At 38.3% G+C, this 26,595-nt stretch overlaps 1 protein-coding gene and 1 pseudogene across 5 annotated transcripts; both read left to right on the top strand.

The window, feature by feature from the left end:
- The first annotated feature begins 65 nt into the window (after positions 1-65).
- ZNF146 (zinc finger protein 146) lies at positions 66-25,154 on the top strand. 5 transcript variants are annotated; one of them, XM_015544147.2, is made up of 4 exons: positions 66-152; positions 9,861-10,093; positions 11,052-11,117; positions 22,128-25,154. In XM_015544147.2, the coding sequence occupies exon 4, from the start codon at positions 22,888-22,890 to the stop codon at positions 23,764-23,766; it is 879 nt and encodes a 292-aa protein (XP_015399633.1). In that variant the 5' UTR covers positions 66-152; positions 9,861-10,093; positions 11,052-11,117; positions 22,128-22,887; the 3' UTR covers positions 23,767-25,154. The 5 variants fall into 5 exon arrangements, with proteins under 5 accessions (XP_015399633.1, XP_007096884.1, XP_042825013.1 ...); XM_007096822.3 differs by lacking the exon at positions 66-152 and adding an exon at positions 242-327; XM_015544146.2 differs by lacking the exon at positions 66-152 and adding an exon at positions 248-320.
- Positions 19,630-20,379, top strand: LOC107181047 (annotated as a pseudogene).
- Positions 25,155-26,595: the final 1,441 nt, after the last annotated feature.

Below are 26,595 nucleotides of genomic sequence, written 5' to 3'. Positions count from 1 at the left end.
CTGATTTTTTTCCAAAGCGGGACGACTCACCCCGCGAACCCCATAATCACAGGAAAAGGCAGCCAAGTTCTTGTGGGACAGAGTGCTGACCAGCAAAGCCTTAAGGGAAATGTAGTTCAAGGCCGGAAAAGCGGCCTTGCTGTTAACAGAAGGTAATCAAATACCAGCCTGGGCCAGGCCGCGGTGACCGTGTGGGCCGCGTCGCGGAGACTTCTGGGAGCTCTTGCTCGCCATCGGAGTGCGCAGGCGCAGCGCGCCGAGTGGACATTTTGGTCTTTGTCCGCGGGTCAGTCCGGCCCCTGGGTCCACGTGGCGCGAAAGTAGGAGGTGGGATGTGGGCGTCTTGGGCCGGTCGGGTCGGGGAGGTTGAAGGGGAGGTTTCTGAATCTATTGGGGCGCGGCGCGGGGACGGGGAGTGGGTTTTAGAGCTTCTGGCCTACATGTGGGGTGGGGGTGGGGGTCTCTGAGGAGGGTTCGAGCGTGTGTGACCCTGAGTTTGTCCGCAAGTTTGACTGGATGTTGGGATTATTGAGAAACTGTGGGTGCAGGATTGTATATGGCTGCATCTGAGGGGGAGATATAGACCAACATTGAGGTAATACTGAGTCGCACTTCCCTTGTCGAAAGTGCTGGTAAATACGGTGCCATCTTCGCGGAGTATGTTTATTTGAATGTTTAAAGGGGGAAAAAAACTAAGTGGTAAATTAAAAGTGAGTTTTTACATAAAAAGGCATTTACTTTTAATAGCAGAATGTAGATCACCGTGATTTCTTATTTTTTAAGCAAACAAGAATATTTCAAAGGCACTTTTTGTTGTGAGGGAGCTGCAGGCGATCTCAAATCCTCTGATCTTCAGGTTATTTTAATAGGGCTACTATTAAGTACTAGACTAAATATCGACGTTACACTTTGAGCAGCAGTGTCGTATGATACAGAAAGCCTAGGATTAGAGTCAAGGGTTTGGAGTTCTAGGCTAGGCACAGTTATCCCCATTCTTTGAGGAAAATTTAGTTGTTGCAATGTTTATCCGTTAGTCTGACCTAGATTCGAAGTGTCCTAACTCCTAAATGAATCGAGGTGTTCCCAGATTGAGTGGATTCTGTAAAGAAATAGACAATTCGATCTGCAAAGATGCTTTTTCTAAAGAATCCCCACGGTCCTCCTTAGCGTAATAATAAATGAGATTTAAAGTTATTGGGCACCAATTTAATATCTACAAATCGATAGTATTCAAATAGACAACAGCCAGTTAGAAGACCTAATAGAAGAAAACTATTTACAATAGCAATAAAAAAATTGAGAAATAATGTGCAAAGCTATTAGAACTCTAAAAAGTGCTAAGAGGCATAACATGAGATGTTATTTAATAGATACGTCGTGTGTTTCAACAGGAAGATGTCCTAAAGAAGCGTGTGTAGATTGAAGTGAATGTATTAATTCAGTGTGATCCTAATAATGGTATCTATGGCTTTTTGGGGGGTGGGGGAGAACTAGATAAGCTGATTCTGTACTTCACATGGAAAAATAAAGTAGAATAGAGAGTAAAACTCTGAAAAAGAAAAGCAGGGTGTGGGGAGGCAGGAGTCCAGTGCTAATGTATTTTTATTTTTAATTCCAGTATAGTTAACATACAGTGTTACATGTTTCAGGTGTACAATATAGTGATTCAGTAATTCTGTGTATTACTCAGTGCTCATCAAGATAAGTGTACTCTTAATCCCTTTCAGTTATTTCACCCATCCCCCACCCACCCACCTCCCCTCTGGTAACTATCTGTTTGTTCTCTATAGTTAAGAATCTGTTTTTTGGTTTGTCTCTTTTTTTCCCCTTTGTTCCTTTGTTTTGTTTCTTAAATTCCACAGATAAGTGAAATCATATGGTATTTGTCTTTCTCTGACTTATTTGGCTTAGCATTATACTCTCAAAATCCATCCATCTAATGGTAATGTATTTTAAGATATAAATCCTCAGAAATTAAAATCGTGTTGGTGTTAGCATGAAGCAGGCCGATGAAGGGAAATTCGGCAACATCTATACTAACTACAAATGTATTTTCTTTTTGACGTGTCTATTTCACATCTGGAAATTAATCCTACAAGTATACATACCTGCATTTGCTTAAAATGATACGGGTACAATCTTGCTCATTGCTGCAGTGTTTGGTATAGGAAAAGATGAGCGAGCCATCACTAAGAGATTGGTTTGAAAAATTAGATCCACCTATACATAGAATAATACACAGGTATACGAAAGAATAAGGAGGAAGTTTTCTGTATACTGACACTGAAGTAACTAAGATGCCTGATGTATGGTATGCTTCATTTGAAGTAAGAAGGGCAGAAATAAGAATATATATTTGTATTTGTTTCCATTAGAAAACTCAAAAGATACACAAGAAACTAATAAATGGCTATCTCTGTTTGGGGTAGTAGTACTGGGATAGGTGGGGCAAGGGCAAATACCCTTTTATGTTTGTTTTCTAAGTATATGAGTTTAGTATTTAAAAGTTAAAGTCTTTCTTTTTTTTTCCTTTAAAGGAGGACATAGGCTGTAGAGCCAGACTGTTAGTTCTTTCCTGTGCCACTTTGCACCTCGGTTTACTTAAGCCTGTGCCTGTTTGTCATTTGATAATATAGAGAAAAATGATAGTATCTGATTCACAGGGTGGTTGGTTGTGCAGATTGAGGAGTTCTGAGTGCCTGGTGTGTAGTAAGCAATGGCTAAGGGTTAAATAGCAGTATTATTACTATCCGCAAAATAATAGTTCCTTAGAAATAGTACAGCCACTTGTACTATTTCTGGTAGGAATTTCTTAAAGATTCAGATATATAGATGTTCTTTTTTTATTTCCATGTTAATTTTATTTAAAATTTTTTTTTTAATGTTTATTCATTTTTGAGAGAGACACACCACTGCAAGTGGGGGAGGGGCAGAGGGAGAAGGAGACATAAAATCGAAGCAGGCTCCAGGCTCTGAGCTGTCAGCATAGAACCCAACATGGGGCCTGAGTCGAACCTGAACCCACGAGGCACGAGCTGAAGTCGGACGCTCAAACGACTGAGGCACCCCAGGGGCCCTTTATTTTTTAAATGTTTATTTTTGAGAGTGAGAGCTCATGCAAAAGAGTGTGGGGGAGGGGCACGGAGAGAGAGGGACAGAGGATCCCCTGTGATCTGTGCTGACGGCAGACAGCTCGATAGGGGCTGGAACTCAAGAACTGTGAGATCATGACCGAAGTTGGATCCTTAACCTACTGAGCCACTCAGGTGCCCCTGTTTTATTTTTTTAATGTTTATTTTTGAGAGAGAGAGAGAGGGAGACAGAATCTGATGCAGGCTCCAGGCTCCCTATCACCTTGGCTGGAACTCACGAATTTAGAGATCATGACCTGAACCAAAGTCGACCGCTTAACTGACTGAGCTACCCGGGAGCCCCTATTTCCGTGTTTAAACTTTTTTTTTTTTTTAACATTTCAATTTATAACTGGAATGAAGAAGTTAGATTTCTGTGTTCAAGTTATATTCATCTGTAGAAAACCATCATTATCTTTTTCATGAGAATGTTCTTTGATTTCTGTGATGGTTACTTTCTCATGGTTCTAATTCAGAACCTCTGATGATATTTATTAAAAATCGCAATTGTGACATTTTTGGCCAGAGTGTATCAGAGATGATCTTCAAATTGCATAACATCAGGAGAGACATAGGATATGACGACTGGTCCATCATTAGTGATTGCATTTTCCCCAAAATGTAATCTGTATGGATTTACTTTGGTACCATACTAATGTTCATTTCCCATCAATTTAGTAGATAGGTTTTACTCTGATAAATAATCCTTGGTTAAATCAGTTTCTTCAGGGGTTGAAAAGTGATGATTTTCTAGTTTTTTTGTTTTTTTTTTTTTTAATTTTTTTTTCAACGTTTTTTATTTATTTTTGGGACAGAGAGAGACAGAGCATGAACGGGGGAGGGGCAGAGAGAGAGGGAGACACAGAATCGGAAACAGGCTCCAGGCTCCGAGCCATCAGCCCAGAGCCTGACGCGGGGCTCGAACTCAAGGCCGCAAGATCGTGACCTGGCTGAAGTCGGACGCTTAACCGACTGCGCCACCCAGGCGCCCCTGATTTTCTAGTTTTTTAAAATTTCTTTTCCATTTATTTGCTGACCTCAAATTGTTTCAAATTTTTCTGACCTTTAAGCATCATTACAAAGTGTTCTAGTAACTGCAACGAATTTTCTTTCTGATACTCCTATTACCACAGTTTTAGCTGATGGGCGGTCCTCCAAGCTCCTGCTGGTTCATTTTGACTTGTTGCTGTTTAACTTTGAAACTTTTATGCACTCCAAGCCCACTTTGTACCTTCCCTGTTACATTTGGAATTGGCCATTTCTCACAAGGAGCTCTGGTTCCCTTTATTAGAGGATGGTATCAGAGATGTTCTCATTTCTGCAGGGGTAATGTTCCAAGGCATTTCAGTGATAGAGCTAGAAAATCCATTTTTAAAAATACAGGTTTGTATAAGTTTCTAATTCAAGTTAAATTGTATGATATTTTTACCTAATAATTAGCTCCTAATTGTATTGTATAATAAAAATTTTGAAACATGTTAACATAATTTCTTATTTTCTTTGTTTTATCTTGCAGTATAAGAAACATGGTTTCAAAATAACATTACTGGTAGTAGTAGTAACCATGAACAACATACTTCATCACATGAAAAATTTCTTTGTAGCTATTTTTGTCCCTAGACTGTATTCCACTAAAGATGTATAGTTACTTTTTTGTTCTAAAGCCTTTTGAAATAAATTCTTTGAGGAACTATTTTACCAAGTTAATGTATAGTTGGGTTCATTTGTTTCAATTTGCCTTCCTGTTCAGGGACTGCTTTTTATTTATTTTTTTAAGTTTAATTTTTTTTTAATGTTTATTCATTTTTGAGAGAGAGAGACAGTGCGAGCAGGGGAGGGGCAGAGAGAGGGAGACACAGAACTTGAAGCAGGCTCCAGGTTCTGCCCTGTCAGCACAGAGCCCAACATGGGGCTCGAACTCAGGAACCGTGAGATTATGACCCGAGCTAAATAAAGTCGGATGTTTAACCCACTGAGCCACCCAGGCACCCCCAGGGACTGCCTTTTAAAAAATGGATTTATTTTAAAAAGTAACTAATGGCTAAAGCCAGTAACTACCTGGCTGGCTCAGTAGAGCATGTGACCCTTGATCTTGGAATTGTGAGTATGAACCCTACTCTGGGTGTAGAGATTACATTTTTTAAAATCTTAAATAAATAAAAACTAAAAATAAAAAGAAACTAATGTGTTTCTGTGATTCAACAAAAAAATAAATCTCACAGAGATACCTCATCTATTCTGCCCTCCCCCATCACATTCTTCTTTGTCTCATTCAAGTATAGTTTCTTGTTTATCCTTTAAGTGGATTTTTTGTTTGTTGAGCCACTAGTTCCCTCCTACCCTCACCCTCCTTTCATAAAAGATAGCATACTATATGCATCTTACTCCTCACTTAACCACATGTCTTGGAGATCTTTCTTAATCACGTGGTTTCTTTGTGTTTTTGTTTTTTCATTTTAACTGCTATATAAATAAGATACCATTTGTGTATTTACCATGGTTAATTCAGTTGTTGGACATCTGTTCAACATTTGGGTTGTTTTCAATCTTTTGCTGTTACTAACTGCAATAATGAATAATTTTGCTGTGTCATTTTGTACTTAATGCAGGAGTATCTCTAAACTAGATTGCTGTTAAGTGGAATACCATATAGCTAGGTATTTACACTGCCACTAGCAATGTACAAGAGCACCTTGTCTGCTAGAACCTTACCATTGGAGTGTAGTGTTGAATACTTTTTGCCAAAGGCCTAACTGAAAATTGGTATCTCAGTATAGGTCTTATTATATCCTTTATGAGGGAGGCTGAATATCTTCCATATGCTTAATAAGGGTTTCATGTATTTTTCTGGGAAGTGTCTGTTCATATCCTTTTCCTCATTTTTCTGTGGGGGTCCCATTTTCTTCTAGTAGCTGTACATTAGATAGGTTAGCCCTATGTTGAATGAGTTGTAATTTTCAAGTTAAATTTGTTTTGACATTGTTCATTTATTTTTTAAAAGATTTTATTTTTTTAATGTTTATTCATTTATTTTTGAGAGAGAGAGCACAAGCGGGGGAGGGACAGAGAGAGAGACACAGAATGTGAAGTAGGCTCCAGGCTCTGAGCTGAGCCAGGAACCATGAGATCATGACCTGAGTGGAAGTCAGACACTGAGCCACCCAGGTGCACTTTAAAGATTTTATTTTTAAGTAATCTCTACACCCAATGTGGGGCTCAAACTCACAACTCTGAAATCAAGAGTTGTGTACTCTACTGACTGATCCCGCCAGGTGCCCCAAGATGTCCATTCTTAATTCTGCTTTCTTTTCATTCCCTCCTTTTGAGTGACCTTTTTGTTACTCAGTGTCTCTTTTAATTGTTATTTTCTTTTTTTAAATTTTTTGTAATTTCAAGATATTATTTAAATTCCAGACTTCACCACTTTAATATATAACATCCAGTGCTCATCACAATAAGTGCCCACCTTAATAGCCATCACCCATTTAACCCATTCCCCCTCTCCCCCCCCCCCCAGCAACCTTCACTTTGTTCTCTATAGTTAAGAGTTGTTTTTGTTTTTTTTTTTAATGTTTATTTTTGAGAGAGAGAAAGTGCACATGGGAGGGGTCGGGGGGGGGGGCACAGAATCCAAAGTGGGCTCTGCGCTGACAGTGGTGAGCCCGATGTGGGATTTGAACTCAAAAACCATGAGATCATGACCTGAGCCGAAGTCGAATGCTTAACCGACCGAACCGCCCAGGCGCCCCAAGAGTCTGTTTTTGTTGTTTTCTTTATATAGCTTTGTTAGCTTATTTTATTTTATTTTATTTTATTTTAGAGAGAGTGTGAGCAGGGGAGAGTGGCAGAGATAGAGAATATTAAGTGGGCTCCATGCTCAGTGTGTAGCCCAACATGGGGCTCAATCCCATGACCCTGGATCATGACCTGAGCCAAAATCAAGAGTCGGACGCCCAACTGACTGAGCCACCCAGGTGGCCCAGCTTTGCTTCCTTTTTAAAGTTTTTGTCTTTTGGAAAAATTCATTTTGTTTTCATTTCTTAATTGCTTTGTGGCAGTTATTTTTCAGGTGAGTTTGCTCAACTGTTGGAAATTGTGCTGTTTGTTTTCCCTCTTTTTGTTATAGTATCCTTATATGGATACAAACAATTATTTTGTTTACTTATGTTTGTGAGAAATTTTCTGAGACCAATACCAGGAAAAAGGAAGCATAGGAGCATTTTATGCTTCAGAGCTCACCTGCCTCTTAGTGTTAAAAACAAAGGAGTTCCTTACCTCCTCTGGCTCAATGACCCTAACCTGGTTGAAGCCAACTTCTGTCTCTATCTGCCTCTTTCCCATAATTCTTCACAGTACTTGCCTTCTAGGATGATATATTCACCTTTAGACGTTGCTAAATCTGGGGATGCCCTACTCCCAAGTATTTTTTAAGCTTACTCCTTTCCCCACAGTCGTTTTCTGTTTAATCTAGGTCTTGCTTTCATCAGTTTCCTTTAGGGTGAGGCCTTACTCATTCAGTAAAGAATTACTAGCTGAAGATTTCTGAGCTTTTTAAGTTCTTGGAATCCCCTGAAGAATTCCCAGTTTTTCCTAGGCTTCTTTGCAACTTCCTATGTAAGCTTCTTTTTTGGTTCTACATGGAATTGCGAGGGGGTTTTTTGGTCCCTGGTTTTGTTGTTCATTGTTAGACTGAGTTGTAACAGTTCTCACTGCCATTCTGAGAATGAGTATTTGCTAATTATTTCTGAGATCTTTTCTCTCAAAGATTTCTTACCATTGTGTAGTCTTTTTTGCTGTACCTACCATGGTGTTGTAGTTCCTGTACCATATTTGTTATTTTGGGTGTTTGGGGCTACACATATATAATTTGGAGTGAAGAGATTCTACTAGTTTTACAGCCCCATTATTCTTGATATATTGTATGGTTTTCAGGAGAAGCACTTGAACGACTCAAAACTAATCAGCTACCATGCTCTTTGAAAACCTTTCCTTGCCTCCTCCATTGTTGGTGTTCATAGGATTCTGTCCTTGACTATCTTTTTCATATACTGTGTATATTCTCTAAGCAGTCACAGTCACATTCTACCTCTGTCTTCAGCAGCACTGGTATTCTGACAGCTGATAAATTGCCATTTCCTTCCTCAGCCTATCTGAGCTCCTTATGTATGTGTGCAGTTGCCTAATGGATATACCTGCCTGCATGTTGCTTAGAAACCTGACACTCTGGATGTCCAGAATATCAAACTTGATCTCCTTTCTCCTGCAAGGTTGTCTTCAGCCAACTCACCTTCTCCTATTTCTCTCTGTGTACATTAATGTTTAAATCACTTTCTTAGCCTTCCATCTCTGCCACAACCCAGCACAAATTGGTGACCAAGCCTTTTCAACATACATAGTAATAGTGTGTATGTGTGTAAGTAGTAACTTACGTTTTTTAGGATTTTGTCTTTTTAAAAAATGTTTATTTATTTTGAGAGAGAGAGCAGGGGAGGGGCAGAGAGAGAGGGGGAGAGAGAATCCTAAGCAAGCTGTGCAGTGTGTGCGCAGAGCCTGACTCGGGGCTTGAATCCATGAACCGTGAGATCATGACCTGAGCTGAAAGCAAGAGTCTGACGCTTAAACTAAGTCACCCAGGTGCCCCTGCCTTTTTTTTTTTTTTTAACTTATTTTGAGAGACAGTGCATGAGTGGGGGGAGAAGAGGAGAGAGAGAGAGAGAGAGAGAGAGAGGGAGAGAGAGAGAGAGAAAGAGAATCCCAAGCGGGCTCCAGGCTCTGTGTGAAGCTCGATGTGGGGCTAGATCCCATAACTGTGAGATCACGACCTGAGCCAACATCAAGAGTTGGCTCCTTATCCAACTGAGCCACCCAGGTGCTTCAGGATTTTGCTTTTTTTTTAATATGATTTCAACTCTATAGAAAAGTTGGATTAGTTCAGAAAGTCCCATATACTCTCCCCAGATTTACCATTCACTTTTCAGTTTTTTGCTTTATTTGTCCTTCTCTCTCAAAATATGTGTGTATAATTTTTTTAACCATTTGAGACTAAATTGCACACGTGCTTCCTTTGTAAGTACTTCAGCAAGAATTTGCTAAGACCAAGGACATTGTTTTTCGTAACCACGGTGTAGTAACCAAAATTAGAAAATTTTAACATAGACACATTGCTATTACTTAATCCAAAGTCCATATTCAAATTTTGCCAGTTGTCTTAATGTTCTTAAAAATGTTTTTTTGAATGAATGGATGAACATCTATAGGACATTTCTAATATATGGTTTTACTCAGATTATAACACAAAGTAACTATTAGGACTCTAGGAAAACTTTCTGCAACTTTATTCTTGAATAGCGTAAGAACAATTTCCTACATATTGTATCCTGATGATTTAGTTCTAATAGGCATTCGCTGCTGTTGTCATAGAGATGAGTATTAAATTCATGCAGGAATAAGGGCCGTGGTTAAAATCCACTCAGGAGCCCATGTGGGAATGTGGTGCAACAGAACAATAGCAACCAGTCATATAAAGTGTGAACAGCTTTTCTTTGTAAGTAAAATTCTGAGAAATAATTCTGTCTTTTGTGTCCCATTTCTGGATGTGTGGAAACTGAAATGGTTTAATGAGTATCGCTTTGAAATTCAGGATTCAAATAGTCTTAGTCCCTTTGCTTATATAATCGTGTGCGCTTTAATCTCTAAGGCAAAAGGTCATTACTTTGTTCTTTTTCACAGGGCCGCTTCCTTGTGCATCCCTGGAGACTTCACCTTTTTCATCATTCAGAAGGCCTGGAGGCCCCAGGGCTGAGTTCTAGGATGGTACTTTGGCCCCCAGCATTAATATTCTAGTGCTGTGTCATTTCCCCAATAGCAGGTTATAAACCAACTACACCGTATGTGATCCTTTGTTGGAACAAGAAGACAAACTCTGGATGGTGGAGAACAAAGTGGAAAGGAAATTTGTTCAGGTGAGTGAATGACAAGGCAGGTCACAGTTGTTCAGGCAGCACTGACACCTCTGAAATACTCTTAAGATGTTTTCTTACAGGCCCTAGACTTTAAGTATTTACTTGGTATGAATTCTTTAGAGACCTGAGTTACATTTACAGTCATCATTTTTTTTTGCTTCAGTACTCTATTTAATTAGATTCTAAAGGGCCAGATGCCCCGCTTATCTCTATTCTGGATGTCAGCACTTCATACTTTATTTGTACTGCGTCTGTGATCTCTCTTTCATTGATACCCTCAGTTTCATACCTCCTAATGTGTATAGACTCCTTTCCTCATGCAGTGTCTTTTATAGGTCCTAAGTCTTTATGTATTGTCTGACATTTAGGTTCCTTTTTCTTATTTCCCATCTTCTTTCATTCTTTCAGTGGTTAAGTGCCTCCAAATTATATTTTACATCTGTAGTCATGCTTCCTATTGTCTTCTTTTCCACTTCCCCCGTTATGTATCAACAAACTCCCGCCTCCCTTTCTTCTGCCCCCATATACCTCTTTCAGAAGTTGTTGCCTTAGAAATCACTTCTTTTCGGCTGTGTGTATGTGTGCATATGAATGTGATGAGTCTGTTTTTAATGTAATACATGAGCTTTCAAAATTTTTGAACATCCGGGTATACAATGGAAAGGTCGTCTCTTACCTTTGACCTTCAGTCTTAAGTTTTTTTTCAAAGATGCAGTTACTTTTAAGAGTTTCACATGTATCCTTCTTGAGGTAATCTATGAATAAACTAGCATGTATTATATATCTGTGCTGTAAATATGAATATATATGTATATAAGCCCTTAGTTTTCCTTTTCATACAAATGGTGGTATGTATTCTATTGTGTCCATAGTTTTGTTTTGTTTTGTTTTGTTTTTTCTGGGAGAGATTCTCTATCAACACATTTATTTAACCTGTCTCCTATTTATGGACATTTAGGTCGTTTCCAGGCTTATGCTTTTGAACACACAAGTGTTCCTGAGGAAGGAAGAGGAAGACAGACTTGTGAGTAAATAAGTAAAAATATATATTCTATTAGATGGTGGTGAGTGCTTGGACAAAATTAAAGTAAGGAAAACCAGCATAGACGAGGCTAGTTGGCTATTATAATTTTAAATCTGTTGGTCAGGGAAAGGTCTCTAAGAGGGTGACATTTGAAAAAAAGATCTGGAGAATGTGCAAAGGGGGCATGCAGTATTTGATGGGAAAGCATTCATCCAGAAAGAATCAAAAGTGTTAAAAGCACTGAGGCTGGAGCTTGCTATTCAAGAAATTGACCAGGGCAGAGTACCTGGCACAGAGTGAGCAAAAGGGAAAAGGAATATGTTTGGTTAAGTAACAGGCTAAGTCTTAGACTTTGGCTTTTATTTTGAGTGATTTGGGAGACCATCAAAGGATCTTGAGCAGAGGAGTAATAAGATCAGAATTATATTTTGGCTGCTGTATAGAGAAAATAAGGTATAGGGGGGCCAAGGCTAGGAGATTAATCAGAGGCTATTGCAGAAATCTAGCTAGGAAAATACTAGTAGTTGAGCTAGTGACAAGTCAGATTCTTGAGATACTTTAAAGAAAGAGCTGACAGGATTGGCTGATAAAGTGTGTTGGTTATAAGAGGAAGAGGAATCACTGATAACTCCCAAGGTTTTATCTAGAAGAGAATGAGTTAACATTTACTGAGATAGGAAGACTTCAGGAATTTTGGCAGATCAAGAGGTTTCTTGTTGATTTTGACGTGTCTTCTAATCATCTAAGTCCATATTCATATAGGCAGTTAGATACACAAGTCAGGAATTTAGGGACATAGAAAGTTGTGACCTGTTTTGCTGTACTAATAAGCTACTTTATTCACTGATGGTATCTCTGTATTGTCCTGCTGAGTCCTACTTTTCCTACCATTTTTTGATGCTGGTGCGTCCACCAAATCTTCTGCATTCAGCCTATGTTCCTGGATTCTGTTAAAAACAAGGTGATGATTTGCCCTTGAGGCTGTTCCTTATGTTTTCAGAGATACATAAGTATCTCTTGTACAAGAGAGCTCTTCCTAAAAACAGCAATGGCAGCTGCCTGCTAACATCCTTTCTCATAAGACATTAGAATTATACCTGTTTCCTACTCTTATCAACAATGCAGTTTCCCCCTTTTTTCCTGTTTTTCTTTATCCTTCACAGATGTCAAAAGTGGGCAGAAATGTTCTTATTTTACCATTTAGAAGAAAGGATCTATTTATGCCATGTTTGAGTCACCCTTGTAGGAATTCTCTCCTACTTCTTGATTGGTACTGTGATGACCTGAGATACTACTTTATCTAAGTGTTTTTCTTGTCTTTGCTTTTTTTTTTTTTCCCTCTTACTGGAGGTGGCTCCTAGAACACAGCATTCTGCTTTTCCTCCTCCTCTCTTTTTTTGTTTTTTAAAGTTTATTTTATTTTTGAGAGAGAGAGCGTGCACCCACGTGCGGGCAGAGAGAGGAAGACAGAGGATCCAAAGTGGGCTCTGCACTGGCAGCAGAGAGTCAATTGTGGGGCTTGAACTCACAAACCGTGAGATCATGACCTGAGCCAGAGTCCGAAGCTTAACCGACTGAGCCATCAGGTGCCCCTAAAGTTTATTTTGAGACAGAGATAGAGCCGGGAAGGGGCAGAGAGAGGGTAAGAGAGAGACACTCAAACAGGCTTCCCACTGTCAGTGCAGAGCCCCATGTGGGTCTCAACCCCATGAACTGTGAGATCACATGACCTGAGCTGAAATCAAGAATTGGACACTTAACCTACTGAGCCACCCAGGCGCCCCTCAGGGCTCCTCCTCTTTATAAATTAAATCCCAGTGAAGACTCATTCTGAAGTTAGAAGTAGCTCTATAGTATCAGTTTTTATTTTGGCACCTCCAGCCTTTTTGTCTTTCCCACCGTAATTTTACCTATTTATCGGATAAACAACTGTCTAACTTGCTTCATTCTTTTTGTGTCAGACAGTGAATTCATTAATATAATACCCAAATTGGAGATTTCAATTCATTATTTTCAGGTCCAAATATTACCTAAAACCAATTTCATAAAATGTCTTGATTGTTTCTTTGCTCATGGTCCTTGAGATAGGGTCAGCCAAGACTTTAAAAAGATACACTTCAATATAATCAAGAGAGGACATATTAACTAACCGTAAATGTAAATGTGAACACATTTTCTCCTCTTTATAAAATGCTTTGAATCTTGGCTTTTGATTATGAAATGTTTTACCTCTTCAGGTCTTACTTATCATTTAAACATGTTCCCCTTTTATTGATCTTCCCTTTGTCCATCCTATCTCACATTTTCATGGAAATTCAAAAGTCCTGAGTAAATTCTTAGATATTTTTATATTTTGATGTCTGGAGTCTGTATTATAAACGTGTCGAGGGGTGCCTGGGTGGCTCAGTCAGTTAAGTGTCCACTTAATCAGGTCATGATCTCGCGGTTCATGAGTTTGAGCCCCATGTCAGGATCTGTGCTGACAGCTTGGTGCCTGGAGCCTGCTTCGGATTCTGTGACTTCTCTCTCTCTGCCCCTCCCTTGCTCACACTCTGTCTCTGTCTCTCAAAAAATAAATAAACGTTAAAAAAAATGTTTTTAAATGTGTTGAAAGGAAGGCCCATGTTCTTTCTGTTTCCAGTTTTGATTAAATATGAGATACTTGTTAAATCTGTGAATTGTGGGAGGGTTGTTACTATTTATCAATTCTTTTTCAGTTTGTCTTAATAAATATTTTCAAATATTAAAAACTTTTAAAGAGGAGTTTATCATTCTCTTATATACTCACTATGTAGATTCAGTAATTATTTTGCCATGTCTGTTGAATATGTGTGTCTATATTCCTATGTATGCATATTTACATATGCTGAAACATATGACCCTTCACCTCTAAAAAATTATGTATTTTCTAAAAAGAATGTTATCTGTCTACATAACCAAAATATCATTACTCCTTAGATGGATTAACCATAATGCCCTAATGTTATATAATAATCCGTCCATATTTAGATTTCCCCAGGATCTCTAAAATACTTTTTGTTTGTTTATTTTTTGAGAGGGAGAGGGAGAGAGAGACAGACAGAATGTGAGCAGGGGAGGGGCAGAAAAAGGAGTCACAGAATCTGAAGCAGGTTCCAGGCTCTGAGCTGTCAGCACAGAGCCCCTTCCACTCTGTGAGATCGTGACCTGAGCTAAAAGTTGGCTGCCAATTGAACCACCCAAGAGCTCCTGAGGCCATTCTATTTAAAATTGAAACTCAGGGCGCCTGGGTGGCTCAGTCAGTTGAGCATCCGACTTCGGCTCAGGTCATGATCTCATGGTCCGTGCATTTGAGTCCCGTGTTGGGCTCTGTGCTGACAGCTCAGAGCCTGAAGCCTGCTTCCGATTCTGTGTCTCCCTCTCTCTCTGACCCTCCCCCGTTCATGCTCTGTCTCTCTGTGTCTCAAAAATAAATAAAACATTAAAAAAAATTTTTTTTTTGTAAATTGAAACTCTACCCTGTTCCCTGATTTTTTTTTTCTCCCTAGCACTTAAAGCTTTTTAACAAACCAACTCCTTTATCTGTCCACTAGAATGTAATCTTGATGAGGATAGCAAATTTTTTCAGTTTTGGTCAGTACTGTTTATCCCTAGAGCTTAGTAATGGGCCAGAAAGAAAAAGGTATTTGTCGAATGAGTAACGAGAAATGTTTGGAGTAGCAGTTCTCAAAATTCCACTTTTTTTAAAATAACAGCTTATTTACATAAAATTCACATAATACAAAATCCATCCTTTTTCAGAGTGTACAATTCAGTGGTTTTAAGTAATATTTGTAAGTTGTACAGTCATCACTACTAATTCCAGAACATTTTCATCCCTACAGAAGGAATCCTGCTACCCATTAGTAGTCACCTTTACACTCTTACAACTTGAGGACCACCTGAATCTTAAAAGTTCTCATAGCAAGAAAAAGATCTATGTATGCGTATGGTGACAGAGGTTAACTAGACTTATTGTGATCATTTTGCAATATATACAAATATCTAATCATGTTGTACATCTGAACCTAATGTTATGTCAATTATACCTCAGTTTTAAAAATAAAAAAAAGGTTAGTAGTAAATTTTATGTCATATGAGTTTTGCCACAATTGGAATAATAAATAGACTTGAGGACCTTATGGTTTATGAAGATTTTAGTGATATTTACCTTATTTAAAAGTAAAATTGGGAGGCAAAGCTGGTTAAGTGCCCAACTTTGGCTCAGGTCATGTTTCCGGGCTCATGAGTTTGAGCCCTGTGTTGGGCTCTGTGCTCACAGCTCAGAGCCTGAAGCCTGCTTCAGATTCTATGTCTCTCTCTCTCTTTCTGCCCCTCCCTCATTCATGCTCTGTCTCTCTCTCTCTCTCAAAAATAAACATTTAAAAAAACAGTAAAATTGAGAAGCTTTAAAAAAATGTATTTATTTAAAAATCTCATTACATATAAACCTAAATTATATTTCTTAATAAAAATAATTTTCCAAAGTGAAAAAAGTTGAGTGAGAAGAGTGACAGATGTTTTTCATATCTGTAAGTATCTTTAATGTCTGGTTTATAGAAGATAGCTAGATTCTCATTTCTGCTCTTATAACATGTTATTTTGGTTAAAGTGTACAACAGGATTGTGGCTTCACACAAATGAAGTTAGAAAGGAAGAAATACTTCAGTAGGCATCTTTTCAAATAATTGTGGATATTCTTTGGTACTATGCCAATATGTGACAAATAATTTTTCAAGATTAGCTACAATATGGAATTTGAAACTGTATATTTTTTTGTTCTCTTAGATAGTCTTTTGGTCTGTGTTAAAATTTGAGTGGATCTCTTACCCTTGCATGACTTCTGTAACATCATGCATTTGTCAATTGAGTTATACAGATCTTTGAAATATTTGATATTATCTTATCGAATATTTGATATATGGTGTCTCACCATATAATATCAAAACATATTTGTTAACATCACCACCAGTTTCATTAGAAAAGTCTTTTAAATATTGGGAAGCTATCGATCTCATGGTGGAGAATACAGGTTTTCCAAAATTCTAATGAAAAAAATGTTTATTTTTGAGAGAGAGAGAGAGAGAGGGTAGGAACAGGGGAGACAGGCAGAGAGGGGAGGACAGAGGATCCAAAGCAGGCTCTGTGCTGACAGCAGAGAGCCCGATGCAGGGCTCGAATTCACAAACAGTAAGATCATGACCCGAGCTGAAATCAGACGTTTAACTGACTGAGCCACCCAGGCTTTACAAATTTCTCATTTTGGTTGAAAATTCAAATTTTGTTGTGCTGTCAGTTGTTTTCCTTGAAATGGTTGTCTCAATTGGTTCTGTCTCAAGAAAGTACCTGCTGAATAATACCCAAGTCTGAATAACCGTAATTTGTAAGGCAGTCATTAATTTATTAAAGTTAATTAATGGTGCTCTATGAAAAAAGTGCCCCGTGAAATAAAGTAAAAATGGTGCTCCATGAAACAAGTGCCTAGTTTACTCATAACTTAAATAACTTTAAGACATCACCTTCAGGGGCGCCTGGGTGGCTCAGTCAATTAAGTGTCTGACTTTGGCTCAGGTCAAGCCCCGTGCTGGGCTCTGTGCTGACAGCTTGGAGCCTGGAGCCTGCTTCATATTCTGTCTACATCTCTCTGCCCCTCCCCTGCCTGTGCACTGTCTCACTCTCTCTCAAATATAAATAAACATTAAAAAAATTTTTTTAAAGACATCATCCTGAGACCACTATCATCCTTTCATGTACAGCAGAAGTATATGTGCACATGTATAGAATGTTATTTATCATTATACTTTGTTTCTTTTCATGGAATTTATATTTGTCATACTTTTGTTTGCTTGGTTTTCTGTACTTAGCACAGACTCTTTTGGAGACCTTAGAATAGTTAAAAAGCCTTCTAAAACCTAGTTTCCACATGGCCAAATGCATGGAGAAATTTCTTTCCATTTTTTTCCCATGGAGATTTACTTGTAGAATTTTTGTCCTCCTTCTCGAGGCTGAACTGGCTGTACTTTGACCTGATAGCTCTTATCTTGTTTTTCGTCACCATTATCAAAGACCTTTTTTCATTGTTTTTCCCGTATTATAACCCCTCTTTTATGGATTCTGTATCTATTGCCTTCTGTGTGTACTTTTAGTGGAGCACATCTAGTAAGATCCTCAGGAAAGGTGCATTGAGGTAAAATTTTTTAACATTTGCATATCTGAAAAAATGCCTTTTCCCCTTTAGATTGGTAGACTAAGCTTAGACTTTTCCTTCAGAATTTTGTCTTGTAGCTTCTTGTGTTTCTGTTGAGATATTTGGTGCCGTTCTATTCGTGTTCCTTTGGGTGATAATATATGTGTGTGTAGTTGGGTGATATGTGTACCTATATATTGTAGTTTGGTTTCTTTTATGTTCCCTTTTTCTTTTGAAAAGTCTTGGTGCTATGTCTAGGTATATGCATCTTTTATTATTCATCATGCAAGATACTACGTGTGTCCTTTATTTTTTATTTACTTAAAAAAAATTTTTTTAATGTTTATTTTCAAGAGAGAGAGTGAGAGAGAGAGAGAGCGAGCGAGGGAGGGGCAGAGAGAGGGAGACACAGAATCTGAAGCAGGCTCCAGGCTCTGAGCTGTATGCACAGAGCCTGACACGGGGCTCGAACCCACAAACTGTGAGATCATGACCTGAGCCAAAGTTGGACGTTTAACCGACTGAGCCACCCAAGCGCCCATAAGTGTGCCCTTTAAGTCTAGAGATTCATGACTTAGAAGAGAGGAAGTTTTTTTGTTGTTTTTTTTAATGTTTCCCTCTAATCAGTTTTCTCCTTTTTTTTTTTTCTGGAACTTACTTCACTCAGCTAATATATTGCCTTGGTTTACGCTCTGAATTTGTCTTTTTAAAAAAAATTTCTTAAAGTGTAATTGGCATACATTATATTAGTTTTAGGTGTATAACGATAATTTGATATTCGTATATACTATGAAATGACCATCAGAGTAAGTTTAAGCCATACAGTAGTTCCCATGCTGTACATTACATTCTCATGACTTATTTTATAACTGAAAATTGTACTTTTGACCTTTTTCACCTATTTTGCCCACCCCATCTCTGGCAACCATCAGTCTGTTCTCTGTCTATGATCTTGTTTTGTTGTTTGTTGGTTTGTTTAAGAATCCACATATAAATGAGATCATACATTATTTGTCTTTCTCTGACTGACTTCTCTCACTTACCATAATGCCCTCAAGTTCCATCCAGGCTGTTGCAAATGGCAAGACTTCATTCTTTTTTTTTTTTTTATGGCTGAATAATACTCCATTGTATATAGGTACCATATTTGTCTATTTGTTCATCTATTGATGGACATTTAGATTGTTTCCATATCTCAGGTATTGTAAATAATGCTGCAGTGAACATGGGAGTGCATATTTTTGTCTTAGTGTTTTCATTTTTGGAGATATTCCCAGAAGTGAAATTGCTGGATCATACGGTTCTGTTTTTAATTTTTTGAGTAACTGGCATTGAGTTTGTCATCTTTTTTTTTTTTTTAAGACATTGAATTTGTCATCTTTTTTTTTTTTTTTTTTTTTTTTTTTTTTTTTTTAAGATTATTTTTAAGTAATCTCTACACACAACGTGGGGCTCGAACTCACAACCCAGAGATCAGGAGTTGCATACCCACTGACTGAACCAGCCAGATGCCCCCAAATTTGTCTTCTTAAAGCTTCTACTAGGAAATATTTACCATTGTGCTTATATTTCATTGGCCAAACAAGGTAGGTGGCCATGCTTGAGTTTACTAGGGTGAAGCAACATAATCCTTCTGCATTAAGATGACCCTGTTATTAGTGAATAATACAATCTACCTTCCCACTCTCCATCTTAAGATAAAAGGAACTTTTTGTTTCTTGCTTACAGAACCTTGTTATTGTTTCACTGATAAAATATCTTCTATCTGATTGGCTTTGGGTTTTGTTGCTGTGTGCTGTGCCTTGCCTTATTTCCTCAAACTTTCTTTATTTTTCTTCTTTTTTTAATGTTTTAAGTTTACTTATATTTGAGAGAGAAAGAAAAAATGTGAGTGGGGAGAGGGAGAGAGAGAATCCCAAGTGGGGTCTGTAGTGTCAGCATAGAGCCTGACGTGGGGCTTGATCCCACAAACCATGAGATCATGACTTGAGCCGAGACCAAGAGTCAGATGCTAAACCAACTGAGCCACCCAGGCGCCCTTCTTTTTCTTTTGATGTTGATCTGTCTTATTAGTAGGGGTTCCTCAAATGTGTGGAATATTGGCTGTACAGTCATATTTTTTTTTTTTTAATTTTTTTTTTTTTTAATGTTTTTATTTATTTTTGAGACAGAGAGAGACAGAGAATGAACGGGGGAGGGTCAGAGAGAGGGAGACACAGAATCTGAAACAGGCTCCAGGCTCTGAGCTGTCAGCACAGAGCCCGACGCGGGGCTCGAACTCACGGACCGCGAGATCATGACCTGAGCCGAAGTCGGCCGCTTAACCGACTGAGCCACCCAGGCGCCCCTGTACAGTCATATTTAAGACTGATTCATTAAGATTATCATAAGCTCTTTAATGCCTGGGTGCTTTTAGTCATCTGGTAGGTTTCAGTGAAACAAAAGTAAAATGCAACTGTTCCTTAAGCAGCCTGAGGTGATCTCCAAAAATGGTTTGTTATTCACTTGACCCAGAAGACCCTACAAAATCATGCAAATCAAGAGGTTCAAACCTTTGTGTTCACTTTAAGAACACCTGTGAAACTGCTGAGGCCATCAAGGGTATGCATATCAGAAAAGCCACCAAGTGTCTGAAAGAGGTCACTTTGCAGAAGCAATGTGTGTCATTCTGTCGCTACAATGGTAGAGTTGGTAGGTGTGCCCAGGCCAAGCAGTGGGGCTGACACAGGGTCAGTGGCCCAAAAAGAGTGCTGAATTTTTACCACATAAGCTTAAAAATGCAGAGAACAATATTGAACTTAAAGGTTTAGATGTAGATTCTCTGGTCATTTAGCACATCTAGGTGAACAAAGCCCCAAGATGCAACATAGAACTTACAGGGCTCATGGTTGGATTAACCTGTGTATGAGCTCTCCCTGCCATATTGAGATGATCCCTACTGAAAAAGAGCAGATTGTTCCTAATCCAGAAGAGGAGGTTGCACAGAAGGAAAAGATATCCTAGGGGTGTCTAGGTGGCTCAGTTGAGCATCCAGCTCTTGATCTACTCAGATCGTGATCCCATGGTTCGTGAGATTGAGGCTCACATTGACATTGCTTGGGATTCTCTCTCTGCCCTTCACCTGCTCATTCTCTCTTTCTCAAAATAAATAAACTTAAAAAAAAAAAAAAAAAGTAAGTAAGTAAAAGATACCCCAGAAGAAACTGAAGAAACAAAAACTTAATGGCTGGGGAGTAAATTCTGCATAAAATAATGCAAATAAAAGTTAAAAAAAAAAAAATGTTGGGCTTCTGGATGGCTCAGTCGGTTAAGCATCCGACTTTGGCTCAGATCATGATCTCATGGCTTGTGAGTTTAAGCCCCATGTCGGGCTCTGTGCTGACAGCTCAGAGCCTGGAGCCTGCTTTGGATTCTGTCTCCCTCTCTCCCTGCCCTCCCCTGCTCTCTGTCTCTCAAAATAAATGTTTAAAAAAAAATTCAGAATTCACTACTCTATATAAAAGAAAAAAAATAAAATGCCACAAGGTGCCTGGCTGGCTTTGTTGATGGGCGTGCGACTCTTGATCTTAGGGTTGTGACTTTGAGCTTCATATTCGGTGTAGAGATTACTTAAAAATAAAATCTTAAAAAAAAAAAAAAAAAGTAAAATGCCTTATGGACCCAGGATCCCTGAATGATTATACTGCTTTACACAAACCCTGCTGGCCAGGTCATTTGTTTTAGCTTAAACAAACAAAAAAATGACTACAAATGACAACCATCTTGGAAGGGTATCCTACTGAGGTTTTTCATGTGCCTTTCAGGTTCTCCTGGTATATTTACCTGGTTGACAGCATTTTTTGGCATTAGCTGCAGAATATCTTGGGACGTTCCACTATATTATGTATAGATTTAATCCCATTGATTTCTGTGTAGCACCTTTCCCTTGTCCTCTCATTTGCTGGGTGTCCTGGGTTCTGGAGCTTCTCTGAATAAATTTCTGCATCGAATAATTTCCATTCATACAAAGGAGTGGTCCTTTGTCTTCCTGACAGGAAAAGTAGTGCTCCAATGGCAACTTACATGATCTTTTTTTCAGCTACCATCCTTTATTCCTTCTTTTGAGGTACTTGATTCCCTCCATTTCCTGAGTCTTTCTGATATTTTGTGGCATAAATTGGCTTACTTGACATCGGCATCTTCTTCTGCAGCACCTTTACATACTTGAACTTCCTCAGCTCTGCTGCGTTGAAAATTTTCTGTGTGCTTTTGTTATTGGAAAATTTGTTGATGTCTGTGTATACTGATGTCTCTGATCATACCTTTTTTTCTTGTGAGCTTGTACCCTTGTCTGTTTAATGAGATTTTGGAAGGAAGCAGTTATTGGTTAATTCCTTCCCTTTTCTTAGGTATCCTGGGAGACTTTCTCAATTTTATGTCATCTTTTTATCCTACTTGTTAATTCTTCATTGTTTGTGACATTCAATTTGCTGAGCTAATTAATGGGAAAGATTATTTTTCAAGAGTAATCCTTAAGCTTTGTGTGTTACTTTGAACGTTAATTTTCTATGAAGATACCTCCACAAAGGTTTTCTTCTCAAAAGTTACTTGGTGACATTGGTCATGAGGCTTTTTTCTTACTGTGAGATGGGCTTCCAAAGTTCATCCCACAGCACAATCCATAATTTTATTACTAGTAATGGGAAAATTTATAAATAATGATAACGTAAAGCTAACATTATTGAGTGCTTATCATTTGCAGCCACAGGACTAAGCATTTTATACATTAACTCCATTGAATGATGATTCTTTGTACTCCGTTTTAGAAGAAGCCTGAGAAGATGATGAGCAGATAGAGAGGCAACAAGATTTGGGAGGCAAGTTGCATCCATCTCCAGTAAAGTACAGACTGAGGAAAAAAAGCAGTGAACTAAGAAAATTGGAAGGATACTTCTTCTGATCGCAGACCTTATATCTTTAAGGAAACACCTTTTTCAACTTACCTGGAAAGAGTGTGAAACAAAATTTAGACTTAATTGTGAGGGAAGTTGTGTAGGGGAGAATCATTAATTTAACTAGGAAATCCTGCCTCTGCTTGCTCCTTATGCTAATAACCCCCTTTAAATGTAAATCAGTGTGGAAATGTCTTCAGTTAAAACCATTTGAACTCCATAGAAAAACCCTATGAAATTACTGAATGTGGCAAAACTTTCACTCACATGTCACACCTCATTAAATGTAGAAGTCAGGCTTAAGGGAAACCCTGTTCTAAGGAATACTGAAGAGCCTTTAGCTAGATGATAGATCTCTGAGCAGAAGAAAATTTTTTACTGGAGAGAAACCAGTGAATATAACAAAACTTCGTTGATCATTAGAAAATTTGGACAGAAAGCTTTTAAATGTACTGAGTATGATATAGTCTTCTCTCAAACTTTATCCCTTCCTCTATATTTGAAAGGTCATACACAGAGAATCCTTACAAATGTAAGAAATATGGAAATTCCTTCAGCCAAAAGTAAACCCTAATTCATCAAAAAAATTCATACTGGAGAGAAACCTTGTGAATGTGGGAAAGCTTCCATTCAGATGTCACACCTCAGTCAGCAGAAAATTTGTAGTGGGGAAAACCCCTTTGCCTGTAAGGTATGTGGGAAAGTCTTCAGCCACAAATCAAATCTTACTGAGCATGAACATTTTCATAATAGAGAGAAACCTTTTGAATGTAACGAATGTGGAAAAGCCTTTAGCCAGAAGCAATATGTTATTAAACATCAGAACACCCATACCGGAGAGAAGCTTTTTGAATGTAATGAGTGTGGAAAATCCTTCAGCCAGAAAGAAAACCTTCTCACCCATCAGAAAATTCACACTGGAGAGAAACCTTTTGAGTGTAAGGATTGTGGGAAAGCTTTCATTCAGAAGTCAAACCTCATCAGACACCAGAGAACTCACACAGGAGAGAAGCCTTTTGTATGTAAGGAATGTGGAAAAACCTTCAGTGGCAAATCTAACCTTACCGAGCATGAGAAAATTCATATTGGGGAGAAACCCTTTAAATGTAATGAGTGTGGAACAGCTTTTGGCCAGAAGAAGTACCTCATAAAACATCAAAACATTCACACTGGAGAGAAACCCTATGAATGTAATGAATGTGGAAAAGCCTTCTCTCAAAGAACATCACTTATCGTACATGTGAGAATTCATTCAGGTGATAAACCTTACGAATGCAATGTATGTGGAAAAGCCTTCTCTCAAAGTTCATCTCTTACTGTGCATGTGAGAAGCCATACAGGTGAGAAACCCTATGGTTGTAATGAATGTGGGAAAGCTTTCTCTCAATTCTCAACCCTTGCCCTGCATCTGAGAATACACACAGGTAAGAAGCCTTATCAATGTAGTGAATGTGGGAAAGCTTTTAGCCAGAAGTCACACCATATTAGACACCAGAAAATTCATACTCATTAAAAAACCCTGTAAATATCATAAAAATTGGAAAGTGTTCATCAGGAATTTAAACCTCATAGCACATCAGAAATGATCATACTGAAAGAATATATATCACAAATGAGGAAAACAAAAGCTAAAAAGTTACTGGACACCATGGAATTTATACTGAAGAGAAAGACATTTATATGATAAAAATCCTGGGCCCCCAGAAAAGCTGATGGCCTAGGTAATGCTGAAACTTTAGACGCATTTCCACCAAACATGCTTCTTATTGCTGTCTGCATTTATCTGGAGATCTTCACCAATGTAATCAAAATATAAGTTTTAAGTATTGGCAAGGAAGAGACTTTTGTGGTATTGATTTAGTAGAACAGAAGAGATTCTGGAAACACCTATGCATCTATTAAAATTTAGAATATGGTAGAAATGGCAATAGGAGGTGAGAAGATAATGGGACTATGTAAAAAGTGATTTGGAGGTAATTTGTTCTCCAAGGAAAAAACAGACCATGAACTATAAACAGAGGTAAGAACCAAGAGGATAAGAACAAGAATATAAGCTGTATACCGAAATGGTTATGACCTTGGGAGTAGGGAGACATTCCTTATAATAAGCTCAAAAATTCTCTGAATTTCTATGCTTAGGAAATATGTACCAGTCTGCTTACTGTGGCATGATTTGTAGTTAGCCATAAGTTGGAAACACCTTAAATGCCCATGGGGAGTAAAACGGAAAATACTTATGATGGAATACTGTATATCTGTAAAATTTAGCAAATGAGATCTATATTACAGAAAAAGATCTCAAAAATCATGTTGAAGGGGGAAAATGAAGTTGCAGAATAACATATATTACAATGCATTTTGTAAATTTTAACTAAAACTTTACTCACAAAATTCAGTACTATGTATTGGTAATGGATAAATATATGTATGTATGTTTTTAAAATGTTTTTGAAATGGATTGGAAGGATACAGACCAAACTCTTGATAGTGGTTGCTTGTGAAGAGTGGAGCAGGGAAGGGGATGAGTGTGGGAGGGATGGGATGGGGACTGTTTAAAGGGGGGGTTTCATTTTTATATATAAATATCCATTTCTCTTAAAAACTAAAGACTGCAAGTAAATATATCAAAATACTGGATAATTCTGATTGTGGTATATGGATATCTTGTCTTATTTTTTGTACTTTTCTGTATTTTTAAATTTTCTCAAAATTAATAAGAATGGGGGTGAGGATGGGAACACTGTACCTATAGAAATCATGTTCTAATGGATTCATTCCCAATCAAGTACTAAACTTTTTATAGAAAATATTTCTAAAATTTTATCAATGATGAGTGGATGGACTTGCTCTCTATGTAATATGAAATTATCTATTTTATTAAAATTAAAAATGATCACATAATCCAAATCTGCTTTGTTTTTACATGTAATGGCGTACATGTTAATGGTTGTATGGTCTGTCTGTACATTTCTAACATTTTACAACATCATTTGAGCTTAGAAATGTTTAAGAACTTTTAGTTAAGGGTACATGCACATACTTTTTATAACATGTCTTTTTCAGGTAAGCTGATCTTAGAATATCAGTTTTCCTGTCCTGTACATTTCCAGAAGAACAGCATATGCATCAAAATTTAAGGTTTTGGGGATGCCTGAGTGGTTCAGTCGGTTAAGTGTCCGACTCTTGATTTCGACTCCAGTCATGATCTCACTGTTCCTGAGATCAAGGCCCAGATCAGGCTCTGCACTGACTGTGGAGCCTGCTTGGGATTCATTCTCTCTCTCTCTCTCTCTCTCTCTCTCTCTCTCTCTCTCTCTCTCTCTCTCTCTCTCAAAATGAATAAATGTAAAAATATATGTAAAGTTTTTTGGGGCACCTGGCTGGCTCAGTCAGTAGGTCATGCAACTCTTGATCTCAGGATTGTGAGTTTAAGCCCCATGTAGGGTGTAGGGCTTACTTTAAAAAATAATTTAAAAAATTGTTTTTGATTGTTCCATTTTTTTATGTTTATTTTTTTAAGAGAGAAAACATGAGTGGGGGAGGGGCAGAGAGAGAGAGAGATAGAGCATCAGAAGCAGGCTCTGTGCCGTCAGTGCAGAGCCCCTGCTGCAGGGCTCAAAGTCCCAAACCAGAAGACCATGACCTGAGCTGAAGTCAGACACTTAACCAGCTAAACCATGTAGGTGTCCCTGATTGTTCTATTTTTAAAAAAACCATTCAACTTCCCGAACTTTCACTTGGGGTATGTTAGATTTGAAAAGCTTGCTTGACACCACTAAGGGGAAATCAGAGGTGACAACTCACTTTGGAACCCTAAGCCTTCAGATAGTATTAATGATAGTGTAGGATAAGATTACTCGGGGAAAGCATATGTTTAGAGAAAACAAGCTTAGTTTGCAGATTTGGCACTCCAACGTTTAGAAGGCATGGAGAGGAATGAAAAGTAGCCAATCTGCTATACTGATGAGAAAGGCAAATATCAGGATGCCTGGGTGGCTCAGTTGGTTAAGCGTCCGACTTGGTTTCAGCTCAGGTCATGATCTGATTCATGGGTTCTAGCCCCGCATCAGGCTCCATGCTGGCAGTGTGGAGCCTGCTTGTGATTTTCTCTGTTTGTCCCTCCCCCCACTCATGCTCTCTATGCCTCTATCAAAATAAATATTTTAATTTTTTTTTAACGTTTATTTATTTTTGAGACAGAGAGAGAGCATGAACGGGGGAGGGTCAGAGAGAGGGAGACACAGAATCTGAAACAGGCTCCAGGCTCTGAGCTGTCAGCCCAGAGCCTGACGCGGGGCTCAAACTCACGGACCGCGAGATCGTGACCTGGCTGAAGTCGGAC

The sequence above is a fragment of the Panthera tigris genome, chromosome E2 (genome assembly GCF_018350195.1).
Source record: "Panthera tigris isolate Pti1 chromosome E2, P.tigris_Pti1_mat1.1, whole genome shotgun sequence".
Lineage (NCBI taxonomy): Eukaryota > Metazoa > Chordata > Mammalia > Carnivora > Felidae > Panthera > Panthera tigris.
This window is presented reverse-complemented; position numbering and strand designations above follow the sequence as displayed.